The sequence below is a fragment of the Dysidea avara genome, chromosome 3, assembly GCF_963678975.1.
Source record: "Dysidea avara chromosome 3, odDysAvar1.4, whole genome shotgun sequence".
NCBI classification, from domain to species: domain Eukaryota; kingdom Metazoa; phylum Porifera; class Demospongiae; order Dictyoceratida; family Dysideidae; genus Dysidea; species Dysidea avara.
The window spans coordinates 10493248-10520449 of NC_089274.1; the positions used below are offsets into that span (position 1 = coordinate 10493248).

The window sequence follows — 27202 nt, forward strand, 5'->3', positions numbered from 1 at the left end:
TCATTATCAACATGTAATGACCTTTTTTTATTTTTTTTTTGGTCTTCAACTTACAGCTTGGGTGAAGTTGTGATTCAGAGTGGAAACCTCCTTGCGCCTGGGGTCCCACTTCAACTCTTTGCCCTGGGCACCTTAATTTCTCTGGGTGGCCCTGAGTGATACATATAAAGTGCAAGACAACTTTGCAAACACTTTGTTTGGATTACAACTATTAGTTCAAGCTGATGATAACCTTAAAATGTAACCGTATTACTAATAACCCACCTAGTTCACACAATTACACTTTCTAAATAAATGAAATTTTAATAGGTAAAATTACACGTGCTTCAAAGAAAATATGTTTTAAACTAAGAGAAGCAAGTCTCAAATCCATTAACTTATACACCATCTTATCTGCCTGCAGATCAAGAGTTTGAATATCTTTGATTTGTTCATAGGATATGCATGTCGTGTGTGTTTATTTACAAGGCAGTAGATGTAAACAGACATTTCCATAGATTTAAAACACCTACATACTTGCATATGCAAGTTGTTACAAATCCCAATGCTGTAGACAAACAAAATTTATGGATGCACCAGTATGGTATTGCTCAAATGTAATGTCGTCTTGTGCAAGCACAAGCGATTAAAAAATGAGCTAAGTAAAAGGCATGGCACTCGTTTTGCTTGTGAGTATTCATCCCAGGATACTTGCGAGCGAAATGGATGATGGATGCCACACCCTTTAACTAGCTCATTCTTTAACTGCTTGCACTCTCAAGAGACAACATTACATTTGAGAGGTACTGTAGTTTTCATCACTGTGCAAATCAATTTCTTTACTCTGCTTACTGTCTGTACTCACCATTAAAAAAACACTCTTGGACACTGTAGATAATGATGAGACAATAAAAATAAATTCAGAAATTGTGTAAGCTAGGCAGGTTTTTGCTGAGACTGTTGCAAATAACTTTGCTACTGTGTTTACTATCAGCAATGTAGTCAAGTTCCCCAGTCTATATTGGGAGTATTTAGATATACGTGTATAGTGGCTAAGTAATCGTGTGCACTGACATCAAAGATTTAAATGACATGATTCATCATTTTGGCCATAATTTACTAGGAATTCAGCTGTCAATGGGACATATTATGTACTGTAACTCTTAGCATTATGTACATACTGTACTGTGTTTACCTGCCAAAAATATGAAGTAATGTTTGTTGCAATAGTAGTGAGTTTAATAATAGTAGTTATGGTATCATCACTGACAACTTCAGATGGCAAATTCAGCTGATATAATCCAAAATTTACTGCGGTGTATGTAGCAGCATCTGATGGGGTGGGTGGAACAGGACCTGGAACAGTTTACCATACAAAACATTATACTGGAAGATATGTGAACACAAGAAAGGTGTAGATCACACAGTATATTAAGCATCATCAAGTAATTTAACTCATCTAAATTACCTACGTATATATGTGACCGGGTTTGTGAAAAAGTGTATTCCACACGTACATCTCTAAGCCTATGACTTGGAATACAATATTTCAATAAAGATAGTTGAAATTTTCCCCATCCATTAAGCTATGTTGTTGCTTACTATGCTGTCTCATTTTAAGTCAATGGCTTTTCTATCTGAAGGTGGAGACTCCTAATTGCAATTCCAGTCACAAAATCAATACACTTGCATGCATCATAGTGAAAGTGAATTTGATCAAACACATTGTTTCTATTGCACATTAAACTGATGTAGTATTTATGTAATATCTTGAGTATAAGAATTGTCATGTACACACTACAGTGGCATAGCTATCATTGAGACAATGCTAAAGTAAAAATTAAGAAAATGAATTTAACACTGTAAAAGAATGAGAGACTTTGGTCACCTACACTTGACTTTAATACAGCAGGTGGACGTGTCTTAAATTGTCTTCTAAATTTTCTGACTATACTTCCTTGCAATACTATATATATAATACACTGAACACACTAATCAGACACATCCATGTTTTTACCTGTAACATTTTGCAGGGCATTAAAGCCATCTTCACATGCCGTTTCAATAGATGTATTAGAGTTATTCTGAAACAAGACAACTGGTGTAAAGGAATACGTTCAGCACTGTATGTAGGTACATAATGGTCTCACGTAAACACTTTTGGTTAGTGCATGATACCCACAAAGCAGTGTGTACAATGTCATCAAAGAGACCACACACATGCACGCATGCACACACACACACATATAGATTGCTGATGCGTTTGAATGTGGGTCTGTCTCTATACACACAAGATAAAAATGTCAAGTTATAACAAAATACCGAATAATGACAGTGGAGAATTTGCTGAGAAAAAACAGAGTATAAAAGATGCTTTCCTTGCCTAACTACAAGGTACCTAATTCAAATACATGATTAAGAATTACATGATTACACAAACAGTATAATTAATTAGTAATCAGTGAACACTTCAGCTAGAATCATAACTGACATGGTAAGGATAGATACATGCCTATAATACACCACAGACAAACGTACACACATGAAATGTAAAATCAGATGTGGGAGTTGTGCCTGGTTAGCACAATAATCACATTCATGATATGCAACACAGCTACAGGGCATGGTAACATCCCACATGGTTAACCTATGAATCTAGTCTACATTCTGTGGTCCAGAGTGTAATATTCCCACACACTTATGACGGACAAGTACTGAAGCCACAACTTACACAATATTGAGATTCCATCAATGAATCATTAAATGCTGTATCTACACAACTTCTGGTACACTACAAATATACAAGACTATCAGATGTTATATAGTAATCTTAGCCAACCTGCTGTACTTCATAGAGGTGTCGATGAGGCCTCTGTGTAAAATAGGCACATTAAATGTATGTGATACTCCGTGTTACTATGATTATATATAAGTGGTCTGATTTTATGGAACATAATCATATGTTGCATATGGTTGCCACAGGTAACATGCCACACTATACATAATACTTGTCTTCATGAAGTTATATAATCTGGTCAACATTTCATCACATTGATATTATCTGTCTTTAGCTTTGCATAGTCACATCACTTACTTTTCTTTTGTGTGTGGGTGGGTCTGGTACAATAACAAAATAATATCACACAGTATACCAAAACTGTTGATTAATCTTGTTAATGTACATAAGTGTGGTAAAATGTTCATCTCCGAAACTTTGTAATAAAGCTACCTGCAAAAGCTGTGAAGCTTTGTTAAAGATGTAATAGCTATAGCCCCTGGTACAATGCTTAGGCAACAACTTTGTAAAGGTTTCCAAAGTTTTAAACCTTTGCCTTAGCCCTAACATGTGGTACCTATTATTATCAGTACTATGAGCTAGAGTTACAGGCATAATTTAGACCTAGATATATGTGTTACAAGTGTAACATAGTACATAACATACTAAACTCATGCACACAATTCTGTAAACATTAATACGTAATTATATTGTATCACGTGATTGTAATTTGCATTGTGTGAACACGTGTAAGATTAGTTGCTCTAAGATATTACAATGGTAGCAGAGGATGGGTGAACAGCACATCAGTTTACCGAAGCCCTTTTCGAGTGGAGACGCCAAGGTTCCAGAGATTTGAAATATTTTCTGCAGAAAATGGATGGAAGGCGGAAGACCAGGCAATTAAGCTATCAACATTGCTGGAGGGGGAAGCGCTCGCCATTTGGCTTGAGCTCACTACAGAGCAGCACTCTAACAAAATTCATCAGACCAGTTATACGTGACTGTATCACATTAATAACAGGATCTTCACATAGTCCATAAGGTAGTGGAACTCCGTTAAAGTACCATATACCCAGTGCAGTATTATTTTCAATATCAGTAGGTCCTAATCCTGATACACAACAAGCAATTAGACCCTCCATAGTGTTTCTAACTGGTATGAAAGATGTAGTTGGTGTCCAATGTGCCAGATCATTGCGGCTTGTCACAGCTTCTGGAGACCAGCTGCCTATTCTCAGACATATAAGAACACATGCTAAGCTGGGTGAGTTTAATGTTATGCATGATTTTGTGGTTGTAGATAGCCTAGTTACACCAGTGATCCTAGGATTGACTTCCTGCAACAAAATGGGCTGGTTTTGGATTTTACTTGTACACCAGTTATGGTTCGTAAAAGACTCTGCTATAGCTGCAGACCATGTTGCTGTGGCTCAAGTTATTCCTATTTTTGAGGATGTACATTTAAACCAGGCCCATTTGTGCATGATTCAATCCCATGTGGTAGATGAGTGTGCTATTCCTGACTATAAGGGTCCAGCAGAATTTGATACCCCTGAATGTGGCAACCCACAACTAGAAGACATTGTAAAGGAGTTTAAGGCTGTATTTTGCACTACCCCTGGCAAAACCAATGATGCATATCATTACATTCATACATCAGGTAACCCAGTAAGAGTTCCACTTTGACGTGTTCCTGCACACTACCGGACTAAAGTAATGCAACAGCTTGAGACAATGCTTGACCAGGGTATTATTACACATAGTAAAAGCCCTTGGATGGCCCCTGCAGTTTTGTACCCAAAAAGTCCGGTCAGCTTAGAATATGCGTCGACTACAGAGAACTCAACAAGCGTACTATCAAAGACTCGTATCCACTACCACTGCCAGACGAAGTGCAAGACAGGCTTGCTGGGTCCATTATATTCTCTACACTTGACTTGCACAGTGGATACTGGCAATTGCCAGTAAATCAAACAGATAGGGAGAAAACAGCTTTTTGCCCTGGCCCCAGTTTGGGACTGTATGAATTTTGCAGGATGCCCTTTGGGTTAACTGGAGCTCCAAGCTCCTTCCAGCATCTAATGAACAAGACTTTACAAGGGTTGCCATTCATTACTATTTACTTGGATGATATTTTGGTGCATTCAGACAGTGGAGAATCACATGCTCAACATCTAAGGGTGGTGTTTCAACATATTAGAGATGCAGGGTTAACACTTAGGGGTACTAAATGCCACATTGGGTTGTCCAGTGTACGCTATTTGGGACATGTGTTTTCAGCTCAGGGCATGTCTGCTGACCCCAGCAAGATCCAAGACATCACTGATTGGCCAGTTCCAACTAATGCAACTGAGGTTTGTCAGTTTCTAGGCCTGGCATCGTACTACAGATGATACATCCTTAATTTTTCTAATATTGCTGTACCACTTCACTTCCTAACCCAAAAGGATGTGCCATTTTCATGGGATTCCAAATGTGATGAGGCCTTCCAAGCTTTGAAAGCTCATTTAGTACAGGCCCCTGTTCTTGCATATCCTTGCTTTGACTCTACTGCTGATGAATTTGTCCTACAAACTGATGCCAGTGCAGTGGGACTAGGTGCATTATTAGAGTAAAATGGTCATGTTATAAGCTGTTCTCTTACATCGTCCGAACGTAATTACAGCGTGATACAGTGGGAATGCCTTGCTATTGTTTTTGGCCTGAAACAATCCTGCCATTATCTTTTGGGTAAGTCGTTTCAGCTTTACACAGACCATGCTCCCCTACAATGGTTAGCTGAGCAAAAGATGGAGGGCATGTTATTTCGCTGGGCTTTGGCCATGCAAGAATATACTTTTAAGATTATGTATTGTAAGGGCTCTGCTAATACCACTGCTGATGCACTGTCACGATTGCCATCAATTCCATGTGCTTTAACTGTTTTCTTACCATTACCAGAGTTGCTACAGGCCCAATTGCAGGATCCCACAATATCTCATGTACGTCATACTATTTTGCAGTCTTCCAATGTACCATCTGACAAGAGATTGAGCCAGCCTCCACTACGCAGATTCAAGCAACTCTGGAAGCAATTGCTTGTTGCAGATGGTGATACCTTGTGCCACAAATACTCACCTGGACCACTGGAGCCAGTTGTCACTGTACCTGTCCTTCCTCCAGCAAGAAGCTTTAAGGCTGAGTCATGATGTGCCTACGGCAGGCCATCAAGGGGTGGACAAAACCTTAGAGAAGTTGCACAAGAATGCCTACTGGGTCAACATGGCATGAGATGTTGAGCAATACTGTAGAAGCTGCACTACTTGTCAGCAGTCTAAGCTTAGCATGCCACCACGTGCCCCACTTCAAAACATCCCAATTGGTCGACCATGGCAAATGGTTGCTGTAGACATATTGCAAGTTCCCCTTTCTACCAATAATGATTGGTATTTACTTGTGCTGCAGGATTATTTTACTAAGTGGGATGGTGCTGTTCCTCTACCTGACCAAACAGCAAACCGCATTGTAACAGCACTAATAAAGTTTTTCTGCACGTATGGTCCACCACAAATAATTCATTCCGACCAAGGGTGCAATTTTGAGAGCACTATTCTCACGCAGGTCCTCCAGGCATTTGGTATCTGTAAGTCCCGTACCACCCACAGGGTGATGGAATGGTGGAACGCTTCAATAGGACGTTACTACAACTATTAAGGGCTTATGTTACTTCACAAAGTGACTGGGAAACCTACTTATCCCAGGTCCTATATGCCTACCGGACAGCACATCACAGCAGTACAGGAGTTTCTCCATACTTGCTCTTGTATGGTAGAGATCCACCAGCACTGCAAGGGGCCACCCAGCTTGCCTATGATTCTCTTTCTTACCCTGCTGTAATCCAGGCTAGATTAGCCGAATTACAGGATTTTGTTCATGCCAACACAGCACAAGCAGCTGCTAACCAAAAGTCCTCATATGACCAGCACACTAGTTCATCATCATTTAAACAAGGGGAACCTGTATGGCTATCGGTACCTGGCAAGTTGGAGCCTTGACGGGAGAGGGGATGGGTTGTCAAGTCATTAAAAAGTCTTGTTAATGTAGAGATTTGTGATGACAAGCAAACCAAGGTTGTACATACTAATAGACTGCGACACCGTTGTGTTCCAGGCACATTGGACACTGCCACTCAAGCTAACCAGAGGGATGATGGTGCTAAGAATGACTGGTCTCCACCAGCAATTGAACATTTGATTTTACCACCAGCCGAAGTTTTTCTGGATTCAACACCGCGCTACCCCCAAAGACATCACCGACCACCAGACAGATACCGCCCTTGATGTAATCGCTTGTGGACTAGCTTTATCTGAGAGGGGCAAGTGTAACATAGTACATAACACACTAGACTCATGCACACAACTCTGTAAACATTAATACATAATTATATTGTATCACATGATTGCAATTTGTGCGTATTTTCATTGTGTGAACACGTGTAAGATTAGTTGCTCTAAGATATTACACAAGTCTTTGCTGCATGTTATGAAAAATACAAGCTTTACATACAAAACACCCAAATATTATAGATGGTTGGTTACTTTTCTACTTAGCAAGGAATAGTATTAGATAGCAAACCTCTATATAATAGACATTTTGGGACTGTTGAAATTGTGTTGATATTATAAGGTGTCCTCTTTTAAGGTAAATGGAATTGGTAATGTCTGTAGAAACCACAGAAACTGTCCTTCATAGAGATGTTAAATTTACAGTGTCCCTTGAATTGGGGTCCTCAAGTGAAGTTTCATTGCACAAGTACACAGAAAAATTTGGAATTTTCAACTAGAGTAGGGACCATAGCACATCGATAAAAAGTATTGAAACAAGCTGGAGTAGTGCACAATATTAAATCACAGTATAACAATAAGAAGTGTTATATGCCTACTGTGCTCAAGATACCATAATGGAAATGCACAGAAGGGATATAACACTTCTTATTGTTTTACTGTGATTTAATATCGTGCACTACTCCAGCTTGTTTCAATACTTTTTATCGATGTGCTATGGTCCCTACTCTAGTTGAAAATTCCAAATTTTTCTGTGTACTTGTTTATTAACTTTTTTTGTAAATAATTATTATGACTGGTGAATCCACGCATACCGCATCTGAAATGGCGCTGTGTGCCACCAGCTATATCAATTATTGTCTGAAAAGTGAAGTATCCATTACGCTTCATTGTCAGCTATGTTAAACCCGTTACACAGCATTTCAGATCAAGAACTGTTCGAAAAGTGCCTCTGCAATCCATGCATACCGAAAGAAATGGTGCCGTGCGCCCCAGTTATATTAATTACCGTCTGAAAACTGAAGTATCCATTACGCCCAATCCATTACGCTTTGTTGTCTGCTATGTTCAACCCGTTACATAGCAGTACGAATCAAGAACTGTTTGAAAAGCACCTCTGCAATCAAAATAGCCACTACAGATGATTTCCGTTACGAAGGGAAGCCATCAAGTGCTACCATCAAATCAACACTTTTCGCTGTCAGCAAAGATGAATGGGACACAAAGAGGACACTGGTAAGTCCATGAAGAATGTATTGTACGTACTGCGGTATGCCAAAAGGCACCTCTCTGGCCGAAGTGACGTCGAACAGTGAAAAAATCAAGCCTGTAGCCTTAGCTGTTATCGAGTTATGCTTGTCTGAAGGCATCAGTCAGTCAGTCAGTCAGTCAGTAGAAAATTCCGTTATTATTTTTAAAATTCTGTAGCAACTTGTTGAAAGCATTTCGGGTCAATCTGAAAGCTTGTTTGGACTTAGTTTTACCCAACCAATACTGCCTCATTGTCATCAGGGAAAATTGAGGCTGTTTCTTTGGGTGATTTTATTTCGTGGACCACGCCTACTCCTTTGTGGTCCTTACTATACACTACTATTGTAGTGTATGATATTGCAAGTTGATTTTACCTGCCATGGTGGATATAGAAACTGATATAACTTTATGTGTATTTTGATGTTTGCTCCTGTATTTGTATCAGATGCCATGTTAATATAAATAGCTTGAGGTCAGGTGTACCATAAAAAAGTATCTTGGGTTAATGATCATCATTTCTTGGGTAGCTTGTACACTAGACAGTTACATATGTGAGTAGTTCAAGAAAAATCCAATATTATATTGCTGCATTTCAGGTAATATTTTATAAAATACAATCATAATTTAGTCCATGATGAATGTCATATCAACATAACGAATCATTTTGATAAGTTTTGTACATGGTGATGTCATAATGATGTTATAACAATTAAACTGCATTTTTTCAGATTTGTTTAAACAAAGTAATATTTGGATTTTACTTGTACCACCCACATATGTAAATGAAATTTATGTGAGGGAAGGTAAAAGGATGGTTGTTGACAAATTTATTCTCACTTCGCCAGGTCATTTTTTTTTGTGTATCAGCTGAATAGCATTGACATTCAAAATTCTGTTCAGACATCTCCAACATTAAACACGACTATGAAATTCTTAGACTTGTTTACAAGCGGTAAGTGTGTTGTCTATAATGCTAAGTCATAATTAACTCTTCTTGGTAGTGCTATGTAAGAAATGTTATCATTTAGAAAAGAAAGTGACAAATTTAAGGATTGAAATTTCCTTATCACGTGCTTAAGCATCTTATCAACATTACGTACCACTTACCCTTAGTCAGACAGTGGTTGGGCATGTCATTTTAAAGTTGTCCATAGAGTATACAGGGGAATTTGGGGAAACAGGGGAAACAATGGCTGTTGACAAGATTTTTGACTGATCAGTGGGACCAAGCAAAAGCTACAAAAAGGACAAAGTAGTTAAGCTGTTTTAATGCATACTTCAGAATCGAGGTTAAAATGTAAATTTTTGAAATGTTACAATTTTCAATAGTCTTTTTGATATGCTGAAATCTGGAACAAAACTAAGTGCTGTACTTATGTTCATCAGACTCAATATAATCACGAATGAAAAGGTTTACATGCCTACGTGTTTTATCTTGAGTGTGTGGATGGTAAAACGAAATAATGCCATGTAAAAATCTATATCACATTAGCTAATACAGTGTTCTAGTAGTAACTACACTGCTCAATTACCCACCCATCAATTACACGGTATGCTATTCATAGTCATACCCATTAACAAATTGTTTATACCAGTCCTAATACTGCATTTAACTAGACACTCGACTATACACAAGCACTTACACATAGTGAATAACATCTCGCGCTAGTCACGAGCACATTAAAGTCTTTGCTAGGTCTAGAATCATTAGCTTCCAACGCCCGACATGGCGTAACACAGTCACCCCTCGCTACGCTGACCGATGTAAACAGAAGTATACTGGTACGGATGAACAATGCCAATCTATAAAACATGTACACACTGGAGTTCTATTTACGATCTGAACTTACTCGTGCCTAGGCCACCAGGCAATTATACTTTCCCGCATCCTTTAATCATTTCAAGCGACACGTAAACTTTCCATAAAGGAACGCCTTTGGCTCAGGCACGTTGGCGTCACAATAAATGCCTACTTCATGACGTAAATTTGACGGGCGCCCCTTGGGCTAATGCCTGGATCTGCTGATCGTACGTACTAAGTCATTACCTCGAGACGAGCCTCAAGAGTAGATCCTAGCCGCAGGTGTACGTGTGTGTTCCAGAAACCCCTTCTAAATTTTTAACTTGTAGGCTTGCAACAGGAACTAATAGTTTGGCAGCACAAATTTATTTTACTTTAATCAGTATTGCTTTACAACACCAGATGCGAGATTACAATGGCTATGTACAAAAATAGTGTGGTGGTGTTGAGGGTCAGATGGTCACATGTGCCAACTGCCCAAACTAATTACTTATAATACTGGTTAATTACTTAACTACTGTACATGTAGACAACATACAAAGACACTTACTTAGGTACACAAATGATTAAAATTTACAATGCAGGAGAGTTTAGAGCACTAGCTAGTGGTCTTTTTTTTGTCTTTTTTTTTTGGTCTTCAACTTGCAGCATCTGAAAATTTCTAGATTCCGCCCCTGACTACACTATGTGACCAGCTATAAACCATATTTGACATTCAATGTGAAGCATATAATTATTCTGTGAATGCTATCCCACTAGGGACCTGTGAGAAGACTTAAAGCCTGTAAAGTCAGGAAGTCAGAAACATGTAATTGACAACAGTTTATACTAATGTTCAGATCTGTTGGTAGCTGGGAGCTGTACCTTGGAAAAATCCTGGATAGTCCCTGAGCCATATACATAGCTGTCTCTATTCTTATTGATTAGAAACTTTTGTCCTTAAAATTTTTGGCTATATAGCTAAACAGGACAAGGATATGATATAATGAAACATACAAACAACCAAATTTGTTCGCAGAAATGTGTGTATGTAAAAAAGTAAGGCCTGTCATTCCACTTCATTATTTATCATAAAATAGTTGACAAAAGATAATAGTATTCATACATATATATCTACTCCCTCAGTTATCGCTGTTGTGTAGATTGTGAACTTTAAAAATTAGTAGCAGTAGCCATAGCAAATAATGAACAGTGAACTGAGGCCACCTCTTCTGTTAAAAATTGAAGAAGCGGCTGCACCAGACTATAAGCTATGGTGACTAGTCAGTCAGTAGTTACATATCCAAATTTCTGATAATTTTAAGTTTAATAGTTTTGCATTTATATTAGCTACATATTCCATTAGCTATTATAAAAATGCTCTATTAGTTTTGACTGCTCTATTAGAATACATCTAACTCTTGGGGTATACCCTTGCTCTCCCTTAATCCATTTTTGAACAATCAAAGTAAGTTTCATATTATACTGTAGCTATATACTAACCTGCTTGCTCTGCTCCTATTTATTTTGCATATTTGTCCTGTCAAACTAAGTGTTCCTGCTGCAAATCCACAAGTTAAAAATTTAGAGGGAGTTTCTGCCTTTCTGGAACCCTATAATATGCATGCTCTGGGTCTGTTGTATGCTAAAGGTATGCTAGCATCCAGTGCTGGCACCCATACATCTTTGGCAAGGAAAAATGTAATTAATAATTAGATGTACAGAAAAACAACCAAGATATTGATTTACACAGTTTATACCAAAAGATGATCCTCTATGATGCGGAGATCAAGCATTCAACAGACTACTAGCACAGGCTTAAAGAATATGTTGTCACGCTGTATAGTAGCCATTTTGCATAGCTTTTGACTTCTTTACACACAAAAGAATGATACATGAAGCTAGCTGTCAAACAATCTCCTCTTCAACTTTTGGAGATGTTGCTCAAAAATTATTATTGCTTCATTTTTATACTTTATGTCACAAAGCCATCATGAATCGATCCCTTGTGCATGCCCAGTTAAGTATACAGGATAAAGATAAATCCATGATGCATAGTTGTACATACTGCAGTATGTCAAAAAGCAACTGTAGGGCTAAAGGTATCAGGCTGAAGCAGTAAAAAGAAATTATCAAACCCATAGCTGTAGCTGTGTTTGTTTGAAGGCTCAATCAGTCAGTCACTAAGTTAATCAATTAGTCAGTCAGTTTTGGATTGTACTGAGTGGGCTTGATAATACAAGGTACCATGAAGGTAGTGTAAGGCTGGTTTAAATTTTGTGGTAAAGTGCAAACCTTCATGATTTCTACTATACAGTTCTCCTGCATGTACTGTATATAGGCATTCCAGTATCCGAGATTTTTAAATAAAAAAATTCTCCGTATATTACCCAATAGAACCCTGGCACAAAATAACAACTCGTGTTTAACTTGGGATTGCTCCATCGTCCGACTCCAATGAGGATGAAAATCGCTGTGGGGTTTGTCCACATGCTGATCATCATGAAAATCTTAGTTTTATCGTGCGCGTTACCTATAAGTAAGTTTTGTGTTGTTTTGTAATCTTTTCAAGCCATGCAATGTATGTAGAATACTTTAAAACTTTTAAAACGTACTGTTGGGTGGAAGGTAGTCACTGGTGCTTACTTTAAAGTGTGTAGTTACTTCGCTCGGGTTAGCGATTTTCAGCTCCAGAACAATTTTCTGATGGCTGTGTCATCAGCTCAAAAGTATAAACCACTTCAAAGTCGGCCAACAATGCCATAATTGAAACCACAACTCCACCTTAGGTATTGTTGCATCATTGTGGTACCTCCACTGTAGTTGTTTACCTTTATAAGTTGTTAACTTGATGGTTTTACTTGAGATAGCCACTTGCCGCCTATGGGTATACACCATTGTATTGAGAAGTGTGCAGTGGATGTAACATATTTGCTCACCACAAAGCATACAAAGATCACTGAGATCCGATACTATCTGAAGTTACTCTCATTACATGTACAAACTTGCAGCTAGAAGCAACTATAGTTTCAAGATAGTCCAGATTGCTAGATGGCTTCCTGATTCAATTGTGCCATTTTCCCCTTTAAAATGTATGGGGAGCCCTGGAGAAAAAATGTACCTTTTTTCAGTTTTTAAGCACTGTGCATGCCAAAGTAGCTAATTCCAACCCAACAAACCATATATTTCTGAGATCAGCAATCAATACTCTATCTATTGAGCATATATATAAAAAACCCATTTTTCCAAAATTTAAAAATCGGGCTGGAATGCCTACTGTATGATTATATTACATCTATTTCTAAAATTTACAGTATTTACTCCTTAGAGTTAGAAAAGAGTATTGGATTTGTTGAACATGCAGCTATACACTTCAGAATGATTATTGTAAAGTGGCACCTTATTTTATAACAAATAGATTTGCTTCATTAACTTATGTACTGTACTGTACATGCTATTATATGCTTACTGTATGTATACATTTCATACAGAACATTCAAGTATACTCTATAATAGAACATACATTGAACATTGAAATGGACAGGTACATACCGTAATTTGCTTTTTTCCCGTTATAAAATAATTTTCGTTTGCAAAAACTTGTACGAAATTTTTAATAGAAGATCGAACTACTCTAATAGAACAGTCATTCACGTAAATCATACGAAAATATTTTTACAACGAAAATTTTTTGCACGAAAATAAAGCAAACTACGGTAAATCATGGCCAGGAAACAGAATTCCAAATAAATATATCATTTTCACTGATGAAGGAAGCACTGGAGTGCCACTTTCCCAGTATAATTCTTATATGTATTAGATATTGGATCATATCTAGTAAAACATCAACTGGACAAGTCAGTGTACATTTTATCAATCTGATGATGCTAAGTTACTGCCAAAGTTGGTCAATAAAACTTAGCACAGGGATTAATTATGGATGCTCTAAACTGTAGCCTAAAGGATTGTATAGAACATGAAATTTAAAATTGTGGTCACCGCAACCACTGCTTGATTAGATAAATGGTTATGTACAAACCTCTCAACAAGTAAATGTTGTTTGGGGGACTTTTGGCACAAAAACCTTTAAAACCATTCAGTTATTACTTTTAAATCTTTAGGTTGGCATTTTTGAAGCTGTTCTGTCATAAATGATTAATCTCAATTACCACATACAGTCGGCCATCCTATCATGCTGGTCTAAATATTTTACAGATAAAAGTTTGCTGTTTCTTTCAAAACCAGTTTGCTGTTTCTTTCAAAACCTTGACATACATACAACAAAAGAATAATACATTTACTTTAATAAGGCTGCTAAATCACAATCATCTTCTAGACTTAATTATGCTTGTTTCCTAACCAACCTGAATGGATGCATATAGTGCAAGCATTGTAAACAGGAAGGGTACAATGAGGCTGAAGCCAAGCATGATTTCCATTAGGCTCAAGAATTTACAGCTCATATTAACTGGTGTCTCAAACATACAATAGAGATCAGTCATACATGGAGCAACCAAAGAAGTGACGGTCTTACAGACACTACTGATTTTTCTTAAGTAACTTTCATAGCTGTTGTGGTTCCTTTGGCGCATGCCTAGACTGCATGTTGCGGGGGATCAAGGCCCCACTGGGTCAGGGATTTTTTTCTGCATTCTTCAACGTTTCAGTTACATGTTTCTGACTCCCTGTATTCATAAGCCTTCTCACAGGTCCCTAGTGGGATAGCATTCACAGATATTGTCATTTGTTGTTAGTGTATTTGTGTATACAAGATCACTCCACAAAGAGGAGGTAAACAGCCTCTGTATCAGACTGTATGTTCTGCTAGATATTATTCTGAAGTATCTGTTTCAATTGTTTGTGTGCTTTCCTGGAATGTGTTATGACTGCACAATTGTACATATATATACGTTGTACAAGTATTTTTATCACTATATGTACAGTGTGTATGACAACCCATCTACATATACATATATAGCAGTCTTGTGAATGCATCTCTATCTAAGCACGAGGTATAGATTCACATGCATGCATGTTTGCACAAGCAAAAGTAGAAGGCTCTCTTATTACTCACTTTTGATAAATGGTGAAGTACGTACATGTGAATTATTTGAGCACTTGTTTTACAGTGATGGAAGGTGGTGCATAGCATAAAAATCCTTGGTGTCATCAATATTGCTGGCCAAAATAAGAGGAGTTTGAAATTTTGTTTTTAATGTCATATGCCACGTTGGATGTGCATTCAAGTTTTTTCTCAGTTTTCAACTTAGTCTTGGTTATAGGAAGGAATTTTAATGCACAACTTACAAAGCAATGGATTCACCTACATGTTCATGGGAAATGTGTTGGTGTAAGTTTGAACTTTTGTACAATACTTTATAAGTAATGACTATCATCTGTTGCTTATTTTTATCAATATTACCACTGTATGAAATTGATCTCTCTCTGTTGATACAATACCACTTTATGGTGCTGTAGATTCTAAACTTTGATTCTTGTCTTCTTGGGCTGAAGTTTCAGTTGACCGCTATTTAGATACAAAATGTAGCAAATAAGAATTCAAAAGAAGTATGAACATGTGAGGATCGAGTTTTACAAACTGGTCACATTTCTAATTGTATGTATGCTCACTTCATAGTCTTAATGATACGTTCAATTATTAGTGCATATCTATCAATAGAATATTGAAAACCATGTGCTGGATTAGACATCAGCGAGTTGATAGCCTATTGAATCTTGCCAAGCCACCTGGATTTATTTATGTGTTGAAATATCAAGAGGTTGATCGATGGCATGATCAACCAACCTGAGGAAGCCTCCTACGCCTATGGTCACATGTTTTAAAATATTTTATAAACTGTTCCTTATGCATGTGCAAACTTTAATTTTGTGATGCATATTGAAACAATTCTGCAGACAACTCTTTTACAGTTCCAGTACTACTTGACATTTCCTTTGAGAACAAATGCAGTGAAATATCTGGTCAATTAGTGAAGTGATGAACATGTTCACTAATTCACCACATGAAGAAGAGCGTGAAAGAAGATACAACCAGTTGAAAAGTAAAACACAGAGTGAAATAAATAAAATTGCACAAAAAATTCCCGTGGGGTAGAATCTTATTTAGGGAGCTGGCTTGATGGTTATACAAAACTGAGGTCAGACAGTTCCAATCACAAATATAATCTATCACAAGTGATCTTAGTTCTAGCATAATAACACATAGGCATGGCCACTCTATACTGCATGGTTGTAGATATAGGTTTTGTATATGTACACAATATATGAACCCAAACAGCTTGTTACTGTTATGCACAAGTAGGAGCTCATGTACATTAAAAATATTACACGTATGCTTATTACTGATGTGCATATAAGAACGCAGTACAAAACACTAAAACTTATATACTCGTCAAGGATGTATCACACATCAGTTTCTAAGTAGCCAAAGTTGGAAGGTACAAGTTTCATCTCTCCATTATTTGGTGCAGTGTATTCATGGTCACTGGTAACTGGTGATACTGCAGGGGCTGCTGTGGTCTGCTGTTTCTGCATGTCTTGTAGTGTTTGTTGCATAAAGTCACTCTGAAATGGAAACAAGAGTTTTCTTAAAACTACGCTTGTATAAGTTACTCTGGTGTGTGAATAGTGTTGACAAACTTCATCATGGACAGTCAATATGCATTTTATGGGCAAAGTGGATTTCATAAATTCTATGTATGTAAAATTTCACAACTGATAACTATTACTACATGTATCCAAACAATATCCTTTTCAACATGGTTAATCTTAAACACTTGTGGTATACTAGTTGACTTTAATTGGATGGCAACAGTCCCAAAACTGATGGTACAAGCAAAAGATTGACATGAATTGTAGCACTATTAATTTTTCTCTTCAGTTAGTAGTGTACGTAGCCACACTCCATAACCAGATCTATGAGATAGTTACCATGGTAAGTATATACCCTTTAGTGTGGGCTTGCTACAGTATCAAGTTGTGTGAGTTTACATTGTTTTGTGTGCTGACTAGCTGAGTTGGTATCTGATGGGCTTGTCTCGTAGATTTGCTTGGGGGTAACAGTTATGTGACAAAATATAAGATCTACTAGTTCTCTCTCTTTTCTCCCTTAATTGCTCAAGCTTTCGTACAAAGATTGCATAGTAAGTATTATTTATGTTATTACATGCATTGTTAGCATTAACATCATTGCAGCTATTTCTTGGCCGCCACTTTAATTTCACAACTTTTTCACCCAGGCTTTTTAAGGCTACACCATTTTTTCACAGCTTGGCTGTTTTTTGTGTGGATTTCAATTCGTTTTGTACTTTATAAGGCCCCAAAACCAGCCTATGGCTGACCTTGGGGTTTGTTTTACTTACATTTCCTTTTTTTTTTCTATACAGGCACAATGATGGTTATTGAAGACAGACTTATAAATGTATTGTATTGCAGATATTTGGTAATATTATTGTAATACTCTTATAGAGTGCACAGTTTTTGAGGACTTCTAATAGGACATACATAGAATGTTCTTGTACTTCTATTGGTAGATCTATGAAATTACAAGCACTTATTTGTAAGTAGATTTAAACTAGAATTTTCAAATGATTTATAAAGCGAAAATTAAGTGAGGTGATCAGGTTCAGTGGTTAAGGATGCGAGTGTTAGGTATGAAGGTCCCTGGTTCGAACTCTGGTAAGTTTTTTTCAACATTTTTGCACCTTTTTACCTTGCGGTGACTGCTCTATTAGAGTATCTCAATCTCATGATTTTACACATGTTTGGTTTTTGCTTTATAACTTTGTAGCTGTAACTCTATTGCTGTAGTATAGTGTTTGCTATTATAGTGTTTGCGCATGCGCATGTTGTTAATTAAACAGAATACAGTCAATGAAATGGCGGATGAATCGTACCGTAGTCACATGGCGCCCAACGTGGGGCGGGCAGTCGTCTAAACTTTGAATTCCTTGGTGCCAGGTTAGAATAGGCACCCGGAAAGGTAACCCGCCCAGTAGTTTGAACAGTTGTTGTCGTTTCGTTGATTTAGAGATTTCATCCGTCACACTGCCATGCATGGCTGACCTGGAACGATTGAAGGCACGGAGAGCAGCTAATCGAGCCGTTGTCACAAGATTGATTAATGAAGCCACTCCTCTCTTTAAGGAAGAATTTACCGATCGTGTCAGAGTCCGTTTCAATACTATCAGTACGCAGCTGGCAGAGAAAATGGCATTATTGGAAACTTACAACCAGAGCATATTGGACAGTATCGAGGTAAATGATATCGAAGCAGATGTCTTAGAATCGGAGACTATAAGTGATAGAATTGTGCAAACAAGAGGTGAGATTGATGCGTATTTATCGAAGACAGCTGTTACGCACGTGACACACCCTGCGCCTATAACTAGTCCGCCACAAGAAATTAATAAGGAAGGCGCTTCTCTTCCTCCTTCGCTTGCTAGTGAAATCGAGTGTAATTCGTCATCTGTTAAGGATCCATCAGTGGCGAAGTTTGCTGGAGCAAGGCCTAAATTGCCGAAGCTGCATCTGCCGAAGTTCTAGGAAGACGTCACGAAATTCAAGAGCTTTTGGGATAGCTTCGATAGCGCCATTCATAGAAACCCTGACCTCTCTGAGATTGAGAAATTTAATTATTTGAAAGCGCTGTTAGACGGACCGGCAGCTACTACTATACAAGGACTTTCATTGTCCGAGGCTAACTACACAGCAGCTGTGGAGCTCATTAAGGAACGATACGATAATACTGCACATATGGATGAACTGATAAAGACACCAGCATGTAGTGGAGACAAGGCGGCACAAATCCGTGCTGTGTATGATAAGATCAATGTACATGTAAGAGGACTCGATTCGTTAGGCATTGGAACAGGGCAGTATGGTAGTGTATTAGTCCCTGTCATCATGGAAAAATTGCCACAGGATGTAAGACTCCAGATCGCAAGAGTTACCACAAGAGACGTGTGGGACATAGAGGAATTAATGCAAGTGATCAAGTCCGAGGTAGAAGCAAGAGAGATGACTGAGGGAATAAAGATAAATGAAACCAGGAAACTTGATAATCTTTCAAGGAAGAGTGCCATGCCCACAACTTCTTCTTTTCTTACTAAAGATGGAGGCTCTAATGAACGAAGATGCATTTATTGTAAGGCTGACCATTATTCCGCTAGTTGTTCAAAGATTGGTGAGCCAACAAGGCGTAAAGAAGTACTTAAGAAAGAAGGTAGATGCTTCCTCTGCCTTTCAATTGGGCACTGTGCCAATGATTGTGGTTCACACAGACGTTGTAGAAGATGTGGGAAAAGACACCATCAGTCGTTATGTGAAACAGCATCTATCCGTCCTGACAAGAGTACTGAAGTGTCCCCTGATAACAGTGGTTAAGATGTCATTGTTAATAACGTTTTAAGGAGTAAGTCCTGTGTTCTTCTACAGACCGCTCGTACTTATGCTTACACAGTTGAGGAGGAATTGATACCAGTTCGGGTACTCATGGACAATGGCAGTCAACGATCGTCTGTGTCACAACCGTTGAAATCAAGGCTTGGAGTAAATCCATTGAGAAGAGAACAGCTAACTCTGAACACATTTGGTAATGAGCATTTTAGTAAAAGAGAATGTGACTTGATTAGAGTTCGACTAGTAGGAAAGTATGGTGGAGATGTAGATATTGTGGCACTAAGCTTCCCAGCCATACGTCCACCTCTGCAAGGACGAATCGATATTGAACAACACCCACAATTGCTCGAATTGGAATTGGTTGATGTTTCTACTGATGAACACGTTTCTGATACGATTGATATGTTGATAGGGTCGGACCACTACTGGGATGTGGTTACTGGTGATATTGTTCGCAGTAGTGAGAAATTAGTAGCTGTGAGCAGCAAGTTTGGCTGGCTTTTGTCAGGTCCTATCCACTCTGTTGTGAAGGAGAATGACTATTCCATATCAAATTTAATCTTTGAAGGAAGTGAAGAAGTAGAGTCAATGAACCATGGCACTGACTTAACCAGAGAATTGCGGCGTTTTTGGGACACAGAAGCCATTGGCATCACAGAAACCGTTACTGACCTCGAAAAGGGCTCCTGCTTTACAGAAATAGCATGATTGGAGCATTGGTAGATACAAAGTGAAGTTGCCATGGAAGACTGATTGTAGACCTTTGTCAAGTGGATATGATATGTGTGTATCTAGGCTGCGACAGTTACAGTTGAGGTTAAACAGAAACAAGTCCTTGTTTGAAGATTATAATGGCATTATTGAAAGGCAGTTACAAGATTCAGTTGTCGAGAGAATTACTGGAGTTCGTGATTCTAAAAATTGCCACTATTTACCTCATCATGGTATAACACGAGAAGACAAAGAAACCACTAAGTTACATATAGTATTTGATGGTTCAGCCAAAGATGTCAAGACAGTGTATTCATTGAATGACTGTTTGGAGAAGGGACCTAACCGAATCCCTCACATATTTGATACATTGGTGAGGTACAGAAGGAATTCAATCGGACTCGTGGCTGACATTGAGAAAGCCTTTCATCAGATTGTTATTGTTGAGTCAGATCGTGACATGTTACATTTTTTGTGGTTCGATGACATCAACAAGGACAAGCCAGAGATAGTTCAGTTTAGATTCTGCAAGTTGGTATTCGGATTAACTCCAAGTCCTGCTATTCTTGCCGAGACAATTCAGCATCACCTGACACGTTACTTGTTAACTGAACCACATATGGCTGATTTGATGGCTGATTCATTTTACGTTGATGATTTTACTAGTGGAGCAAGTACCATTGAGGAAGGTATGGAGATCTATCAGAAGGCCAAGGCATTAATGAAGAGTGGAGGATTCAATTTGTGTAAATGGAAAACAAATTCTGTGCATTTGCAGAATAGAATTGACCAAGTAGAGTTTGACCCAGCATTAGATCAGAAACCTGAGCCAGACACGTTAGTGAAAATACTAGGATTGAGCTGGGATGTCAGCAGAGATGAGTTTTATTATGATCTCCAAGAAATGATTTCATTTGCCAAATCTTTACCCCCCACTAAATGTTCCGTTTTAAAGGTATCAGTCAAGCTGTTTGATCCCTTGGCACTACTTAGTCCATTTGTTATAAGTACTAAGGTATTGTTCCAACGGCTCTGTATTGACAAGATTGAATGGGATCAGGTTCTAGAAGGAGAATGGTTGAAGTGGTGGAATCAATTCTGTGGTGGATTCTAAGTGTTGTCAAGTGTCAAAATTCCCAGGTGCTATTACTTGCCAGATGAAACAATAGTTTTGAATCAGATCCATGGATTTTCAGATGCTTTTGAACGAGCATATGCTGCAGTTGTGTATCTCAGGTCAGTATATCGTAGTGGTAATATCAGTGTTTCTCTTGTAGTGTCTAAAACTCGGGTTGCTCCCTTGAAAAAGCAAACTATACCATGTCCTGAACTGCTTGGGGCTAACATTTTGGCTCATTTAGTGAATCGTGATGCAGGCAGCTTTGCAAGTGTAGAAGTATGTTGTTGGACGGATTCATTTACTGAACTGTGCTGGATACGAAACAGCAAAGCTTGGAGACAATATGTTCACCACAGAGTGCAAGAGATACGCAGACTGACTGGTCAGGGTATTTGGAGATTTTGTCCTGGGTCATACAACCCAGCTGACATACCCTCACGATCATGCTTGGGCCAGGAATTGATAAATAGTGAATTGTGGTGGAAGGGTCCAGAATTTCTTAGAAAACCACCTGAATTATGGCCAGACATGCCGATATGTTATCAATCTAATGTAGCTGATGACAAATTGGTACGAAACCCTCCACTGATCACACATGCTTTAGTTTCAGCTACAGGTAAACACCCGACTTGTACCGTTTCAGATGTTATTGACATAGCATGTTATAGCTCCAGAATCAAGGTTTTAAGAGTGACTGTGTGGGTTCTCAAGTTCATCCGTTTGCTCATGTCTAAAGAAAGGAATGTAGACATGAAGCTTGAAGCAAATGACCTTAAGGAGGCTGAGCGTTTGTGGATTAGAGACATTCAGAAGAAGTGTTTTGCGAGTGAGTACAGAGAACTAGCATCTGGAAGAAAGTGATATACAATGGCCAACTGAAACTGTTCATTAATGAGGACCATTTGATTTGCTGCCAGGGATGTTTAGACAATGCAGATTTGCCATTGCCCTGGAAGAACCCAGTTCTGTTGCCCACTAAACACTACTACACTCAACTTGTGGTGAGGGAAAAGCATTATTCTGTACATCACAATGGTGTTCAAGAAACACTCGCTGCTGTTCTGGAGGGATACTGGATTATACGTGGTCGAGAAACAGTTAAACAGATCATCCGAAGGTGTGTTGTTTGTCGAAGACATGAGGGCAAGCCGTACGCTACTCCAGCAGCGCCACCATTACCAAAGGAGCGAGTAAGTAATGGGCCACCATTTAGTAATATGGGCATTGATTTTGCTGGCCCTTTGTATGTAAGAGAAACAAGCACTTCAAATGATCAAATCAAAGTTTATGTTTGCCTGTATACATGCGCAAGTACCAGAGCAGTGCATCTTGAGTTGACTAAGGAGTTATCTGCTGTGGCTTTTCTGCAATCTTTCCGTAAGTTCTGTGCTCGTAGAGGAGTCCCAGCTGTCATAATGTCAGATAATGCCAAAACTTTCAAGCATTCGTCAAAGGAAATCAAGAAGATAGTGCGGTCAGATCAAGTTCGTGAGCACTTGACAAATTATAACACTGAATGGCAGTTTATTGCAGAGAAAGCCCCCTGGTGGGGAGGGTACTGGGAAAGAATGGTACAGAGCGTGAAACGCTGTTTAAGGAAAACAATTGGACGATCCTCTTTGACAATTGATGAAATGGGTACCGTACTTGTGGAAGTTGAAGCTACTATCAATAATAGACCCCTCACTTACATGTATAATGATTCAGAAGGAGTGTCATTTACCTTGACTCCGGCACACCTTATCTATGGCCGTAGATTAGTGACAAGACCAAGTGATCAATAGTTTGAAATAACTAGCACAGCTAAGAGCCTAACCAAAAGAGCGAAACACCAATTTTGGATATTGAGTAACTTTGTGAGAATGCGGCAGCGTGAGTACTTGATAAGTTTATATGAGAGAGCTTTGAACTCAGGAGGACGACACAATAACATCAAAGTTGGAGACGTAGTACTTTTGAGAGAAGTTTGCGCACTTTGGAAACTGGCTAAAATAGTGGAACCCATAATGGGAAGAGATGGACATATTCGCTCTGCTAACATACAACTGATGAGTAAGGATAAGGTGACCAAGCTGCGTAGACCTATTCAACATCTGATACCCCTTGAAGTTAACAAACTGGATTGATTTATTACGTTTTGAACAGATTTTGTTGTATGTATTAGGTTTATTATTTAGATTACCTGGGGTAATCAACCCCCCGGGAATGTAGTATAGTGTTTGCTATTATAGTGTTTGCGCATGCGCATGTTGTTAATTAAGCAGAATACAGTCAATGAAATGGCGGATAAATTGTACCGTAGTCACAATTGCCATTCAAATTATCAAAAAGCACTGCTACTGATGGTCACCCTATGTACACACGTTATTCCCATACTCATTTTACCCTGTAACTGTGACAAAAGTTTGATCTTTTTTACATGAATAAATATATACTCATAACTCCTTGGATATTCATCAGATTCACAGCAAACTTGGTACATTAATTCACCTTTATACATTCTACAGATCAAGGCATGCTTATGTTAAGACTGTACAGTAATTATTATTTATGTATTTAGCCTTCATGTAAAGATTGTACAGTAATTTCCTTTGGTAGATTTAGACTCAACTTCACATACATAAGTGTGCAAAGATAGGGGGTCTGGGACAAAGCTACTCCATGAAAAATACATGCTCTGAATTTGTGACTATTTTATACACATGGTCTGTTTCTGCTTCATTATGTATTCAGCTACACCTCCAACACAGTGCTGATTTTTAATGAGTGATAAAGTCTTCTAATTAGTGTATCAAACGGTATGATCATACCGTTTAAGTAGGAATCCAGGTGAAATTTTCGAAATTCCTCCTTTAAAAATCATCCTAGAGATATCTTACAAGACGAAAATCACCTTTACGGAATAGTACTAGTCCATATAATACATAAAACAGCATTAAATACAAAAAAACGCTTACAGGTGGCTGGATATAATTTTTTTTTTAAATTGCCAAAACTCAAATTTTAGCCTCACTGCCTCACTGACCAGTCGCAAGGCTACAGGCCAAATGAAGCGCACGGCCACCATTTTACGCCACAATAACAAACTCACCAGTGGGATGTGCCTTTTGGGGTTCCGACAAGTGTGTGCTCTCTGCGCCTTGTCTTTTCTTTTATCTTCAATCAGGCTGCTTGTCTTCTTCTTTATCCAACGAAACCATATTGAGGTGTTAATTTTCCGTATCAACACTTTCTTTAAGCAGCATAATAGACACCACAAGATTATTTAAGGCGCTTAGACTACTCCACTGTATGGAGGAATAGATTATATTCCTTACTGATATAATCTATGATGGAGGGTACTGTACGGAGGTACTGGTACTAGATAGCTTCACGATAGGTCACAAGATCACGCCCATTCTTCATTCTATGCATTATCGATCTATCGATTGAAACCACGATGACACACCCCTTTTGCACTAGCTGTATTTCAGTGACCACACACCTTAAATTTGGAAGGCTGACTCGACATACTCTATAATCGATCGAAACCACACCCTTTTTGGGCAAGCGCACATCTTGCAGGCTGCCTTGAGATACTCTAACACAGCAGCTACCCTAATAGAACAGTCACATGTTTATAACTACGTAGCTGTATGCCTTAACAAAAAAACTAAACAAACTAGTATATTAAAAATTATAAATTTAAAAATAAAGTAGGAATCCAAGTGATAAAAAGTAGTGAAACAAGAGAAGAACAATGGTAGCTATTACAGCATAGCTCGGTGGGAAATTCCTACTTTGGCATTGAACACAAATAATGGCTATATCATGCTAAAGTAGGGATTTCCCAGCTATGCTGTAATAGCTACCATTGTTCTTCTCTTGTTTCACTACTTTTTATCACTTGGATTCCTACTTTATTTTTAAATTTATAATTTTTGATATACTAGTATAAATACTACATCCAAGACCAACTTGGTATAAAATGACATAAATGAAATTACAAGATAATATCAATGGATGTAGAAAACCATGCTGAAATTGTTCACTGCTGAAATTGTTCATAATGTACAAATATTATACTCACCTGGATATTAGAATCATCCACAGGATCATCCTCTTGTGCAGGGTACATCTGACAATATGGGTCATCAACATTACTGATCTCTATGTACTGATCTTTTTGTTGGCTGGTCAACATGGCATCCAACTCTTTTTGTAACTCATGAAATTCTGGTCGTTCTTCTGGATAGTGTTGCCAACACTTCAGCATTATATCATACCTACAATTAATACCGGCAAGTTTTATACATGGGTTAGTACTTGTGGCACTCTTGTGACATTTTGTCTCATGTATGGTGCCACTGCAGTATTGTTTGCAAGCAGTGAATCTGAAGGTACAAATTACAAATTAATACCATGGTTTTTCAAATTACAAATTGTAACTGGGTATGTGGCAATGCCTCTGCACATATTAAGACACATATTTTACCACAAGACATTTAACTATGTACACTGCATTGCATGTTAACAACTGCACACATAACATACAATTCCTGAGAACAGTTTCTAGGACAGTTTAGTCTCTTCTTTGACATAAGATATGGTAGTATTTCTCCATTACCAAGTGAAGGGTAGGGATAACCACCTATAGAAGATCAATGATGTCACATGAGCTAATAGTGTGTTGTGTGATGGGGAATACATATCTAAGATATTAAAAATTATCCCTTTACAGTAACAGTAACTCTATACCAGGGCTAATTGTGAACTGTTCGACTATCTAACCTAACTTGTGAAGTTATCTGAGAAAAGAACAAGGTATTGTGTGTGTCTCTGTGCACGCAGAGAAGGTATAAAATCTTTGACAGTTCAGGCAGGCAGCAGTCAGTCAGTAGAAAATTATTTCAAACAATTTTTTTTTCAAATTCTGTAGCAACTTATACACTTTCTGTATGACAGGAAATTTTGATGAAAAAAAAGTTGACAAATTTGATAAATCAATCAAATTTGTCAAAGTCCATAGGCGCTCCTAAAAGTATGTGTGTAGATCATCGATTTCTTGACTTTCATCAATAGTAATTTTATTTGTCAAAACTGATTGATGGAGTGTGTGCATTCATCAAATTTTCCTTTTGTCACAATTTCCTATCATATGATAACCAAAACTGTCAAGGCACTATGATGGCTGGTTTCTAGTTAATATCTTTTTGAAGAAAGTCCTAATATACAATACTACTGTACCGTATCAAACCTCCCAGCAATGATACTAAACTCTAATCATAAATTGCTCCTCCCACACATGTGGCATGTGAACTAATATCTTCAAAAGGGAGTGGATGAATATGGATCAACTTGAATAGCAAAAAAACTTATCTTGGGGAAGGAAGACAGAAATGTCTAGCATGCACATGACTCACACCTACAATTCATGCATTAAAAAATTTGGTGTCATCTTTGTATATTGAAACCTTGATATCTGCATCTTAAACATTCTGTGTTTCCCAGCATAACAGTTTAGTATCTTTAGCTACAAAATGAAAGTTCCATAACTGTTTAAACTAAACTGTACTAGACTATTTACATCTTTGTCATAGAAATAGATAGCTATTCAACCATTGACAATAACAACAGATGGTATCATACCTAATGTACAGATTTCCCATAGAGTGATTCCAAATGCCCACCTGTATAAAACATGCTGTATCATTACACACAATAGCAATATGTGAAATTTTTTTGAGAATCATAGATGTTTGCACACACAATTGGAGTTAACTTTAGCAGATAGCCAAGTCACACCAATACACTATATATTTGCATGCCACTACTTTGCTCAGATTGTGTGTCAGCCACTG

The 27202-nt window shown here is 38.0% G+C and overlaps 2 protein-coding genes across 3 annotated transcripts in view; both read right to left on the minus strand.

Annotated features, from left to right (window-relative positions):
• Positions 1 to 10323, minus strand: part of LOC136249310 (uncharacterized) — a 36028-nt gene extending 25705 nt beyond the window's left edge. Inside the window, exons 1-6 of the mRNA XM_066041270.1 lie at positions 10182 to 10323; positions 9975 to 10134; positions 2819 to 2851; positions 2711 to 2770; positions 1997 to 2063; positions 1175 to 1335 (exon numbers count right to left, since the gene is read on the minus strand). Coding sequence (XP_065897342.1) covers positions 1175 to 1335; positions 1997 to 2063; positions 2711 to 2770; positions 2819 to 2851; positions 9975 to 10134; positions 10182 to 10219 — 519 coding nt within the window. The 5' untranslated portion in view covers positions 10220 to 10323. The remainder of the gene's footprint in view (positions 1 to 1174; positions 1336 to 1996; positions 2064 to 2710; positions 2771 to 2818; positions 2852 to 9974; positions 10135 to 10181) is intronic.
• Positions 10324 to 16280: 5957 nt separating this feature from the next.
• The window catches only part of LOC136249314 (uncharacterized), an 86277-nt gene continuing 75355 nt past the window's right edge, over positions 16281 to 27202 (minus strand). For both annotated transcript variants that reach the window (XM_066041275.1, XM_066041274.1), the window contains 4 exons: positions 26991 to 27031; positions 25896 to 25992; positions 25432 to 25627; positions 16281 to 16696 (listed from right to left, as the gene is read on the minus strand). In XM_066041275.1, the coding sequence (XP_065897347.1) occupies positions 16535 to 16696; positions 25432 to 25627; positions 25896 to 25992; positions 26991 to 27031 (496 nt within the window). In that variant the 3' untranslated portion in view covers positions 16281 to 16534. The remainder of the gene's footprint in view (positions 16697 to 25431; positions 25628 to 25895; positions 25993 to 26990; positions 27032 to 27202) is intronic.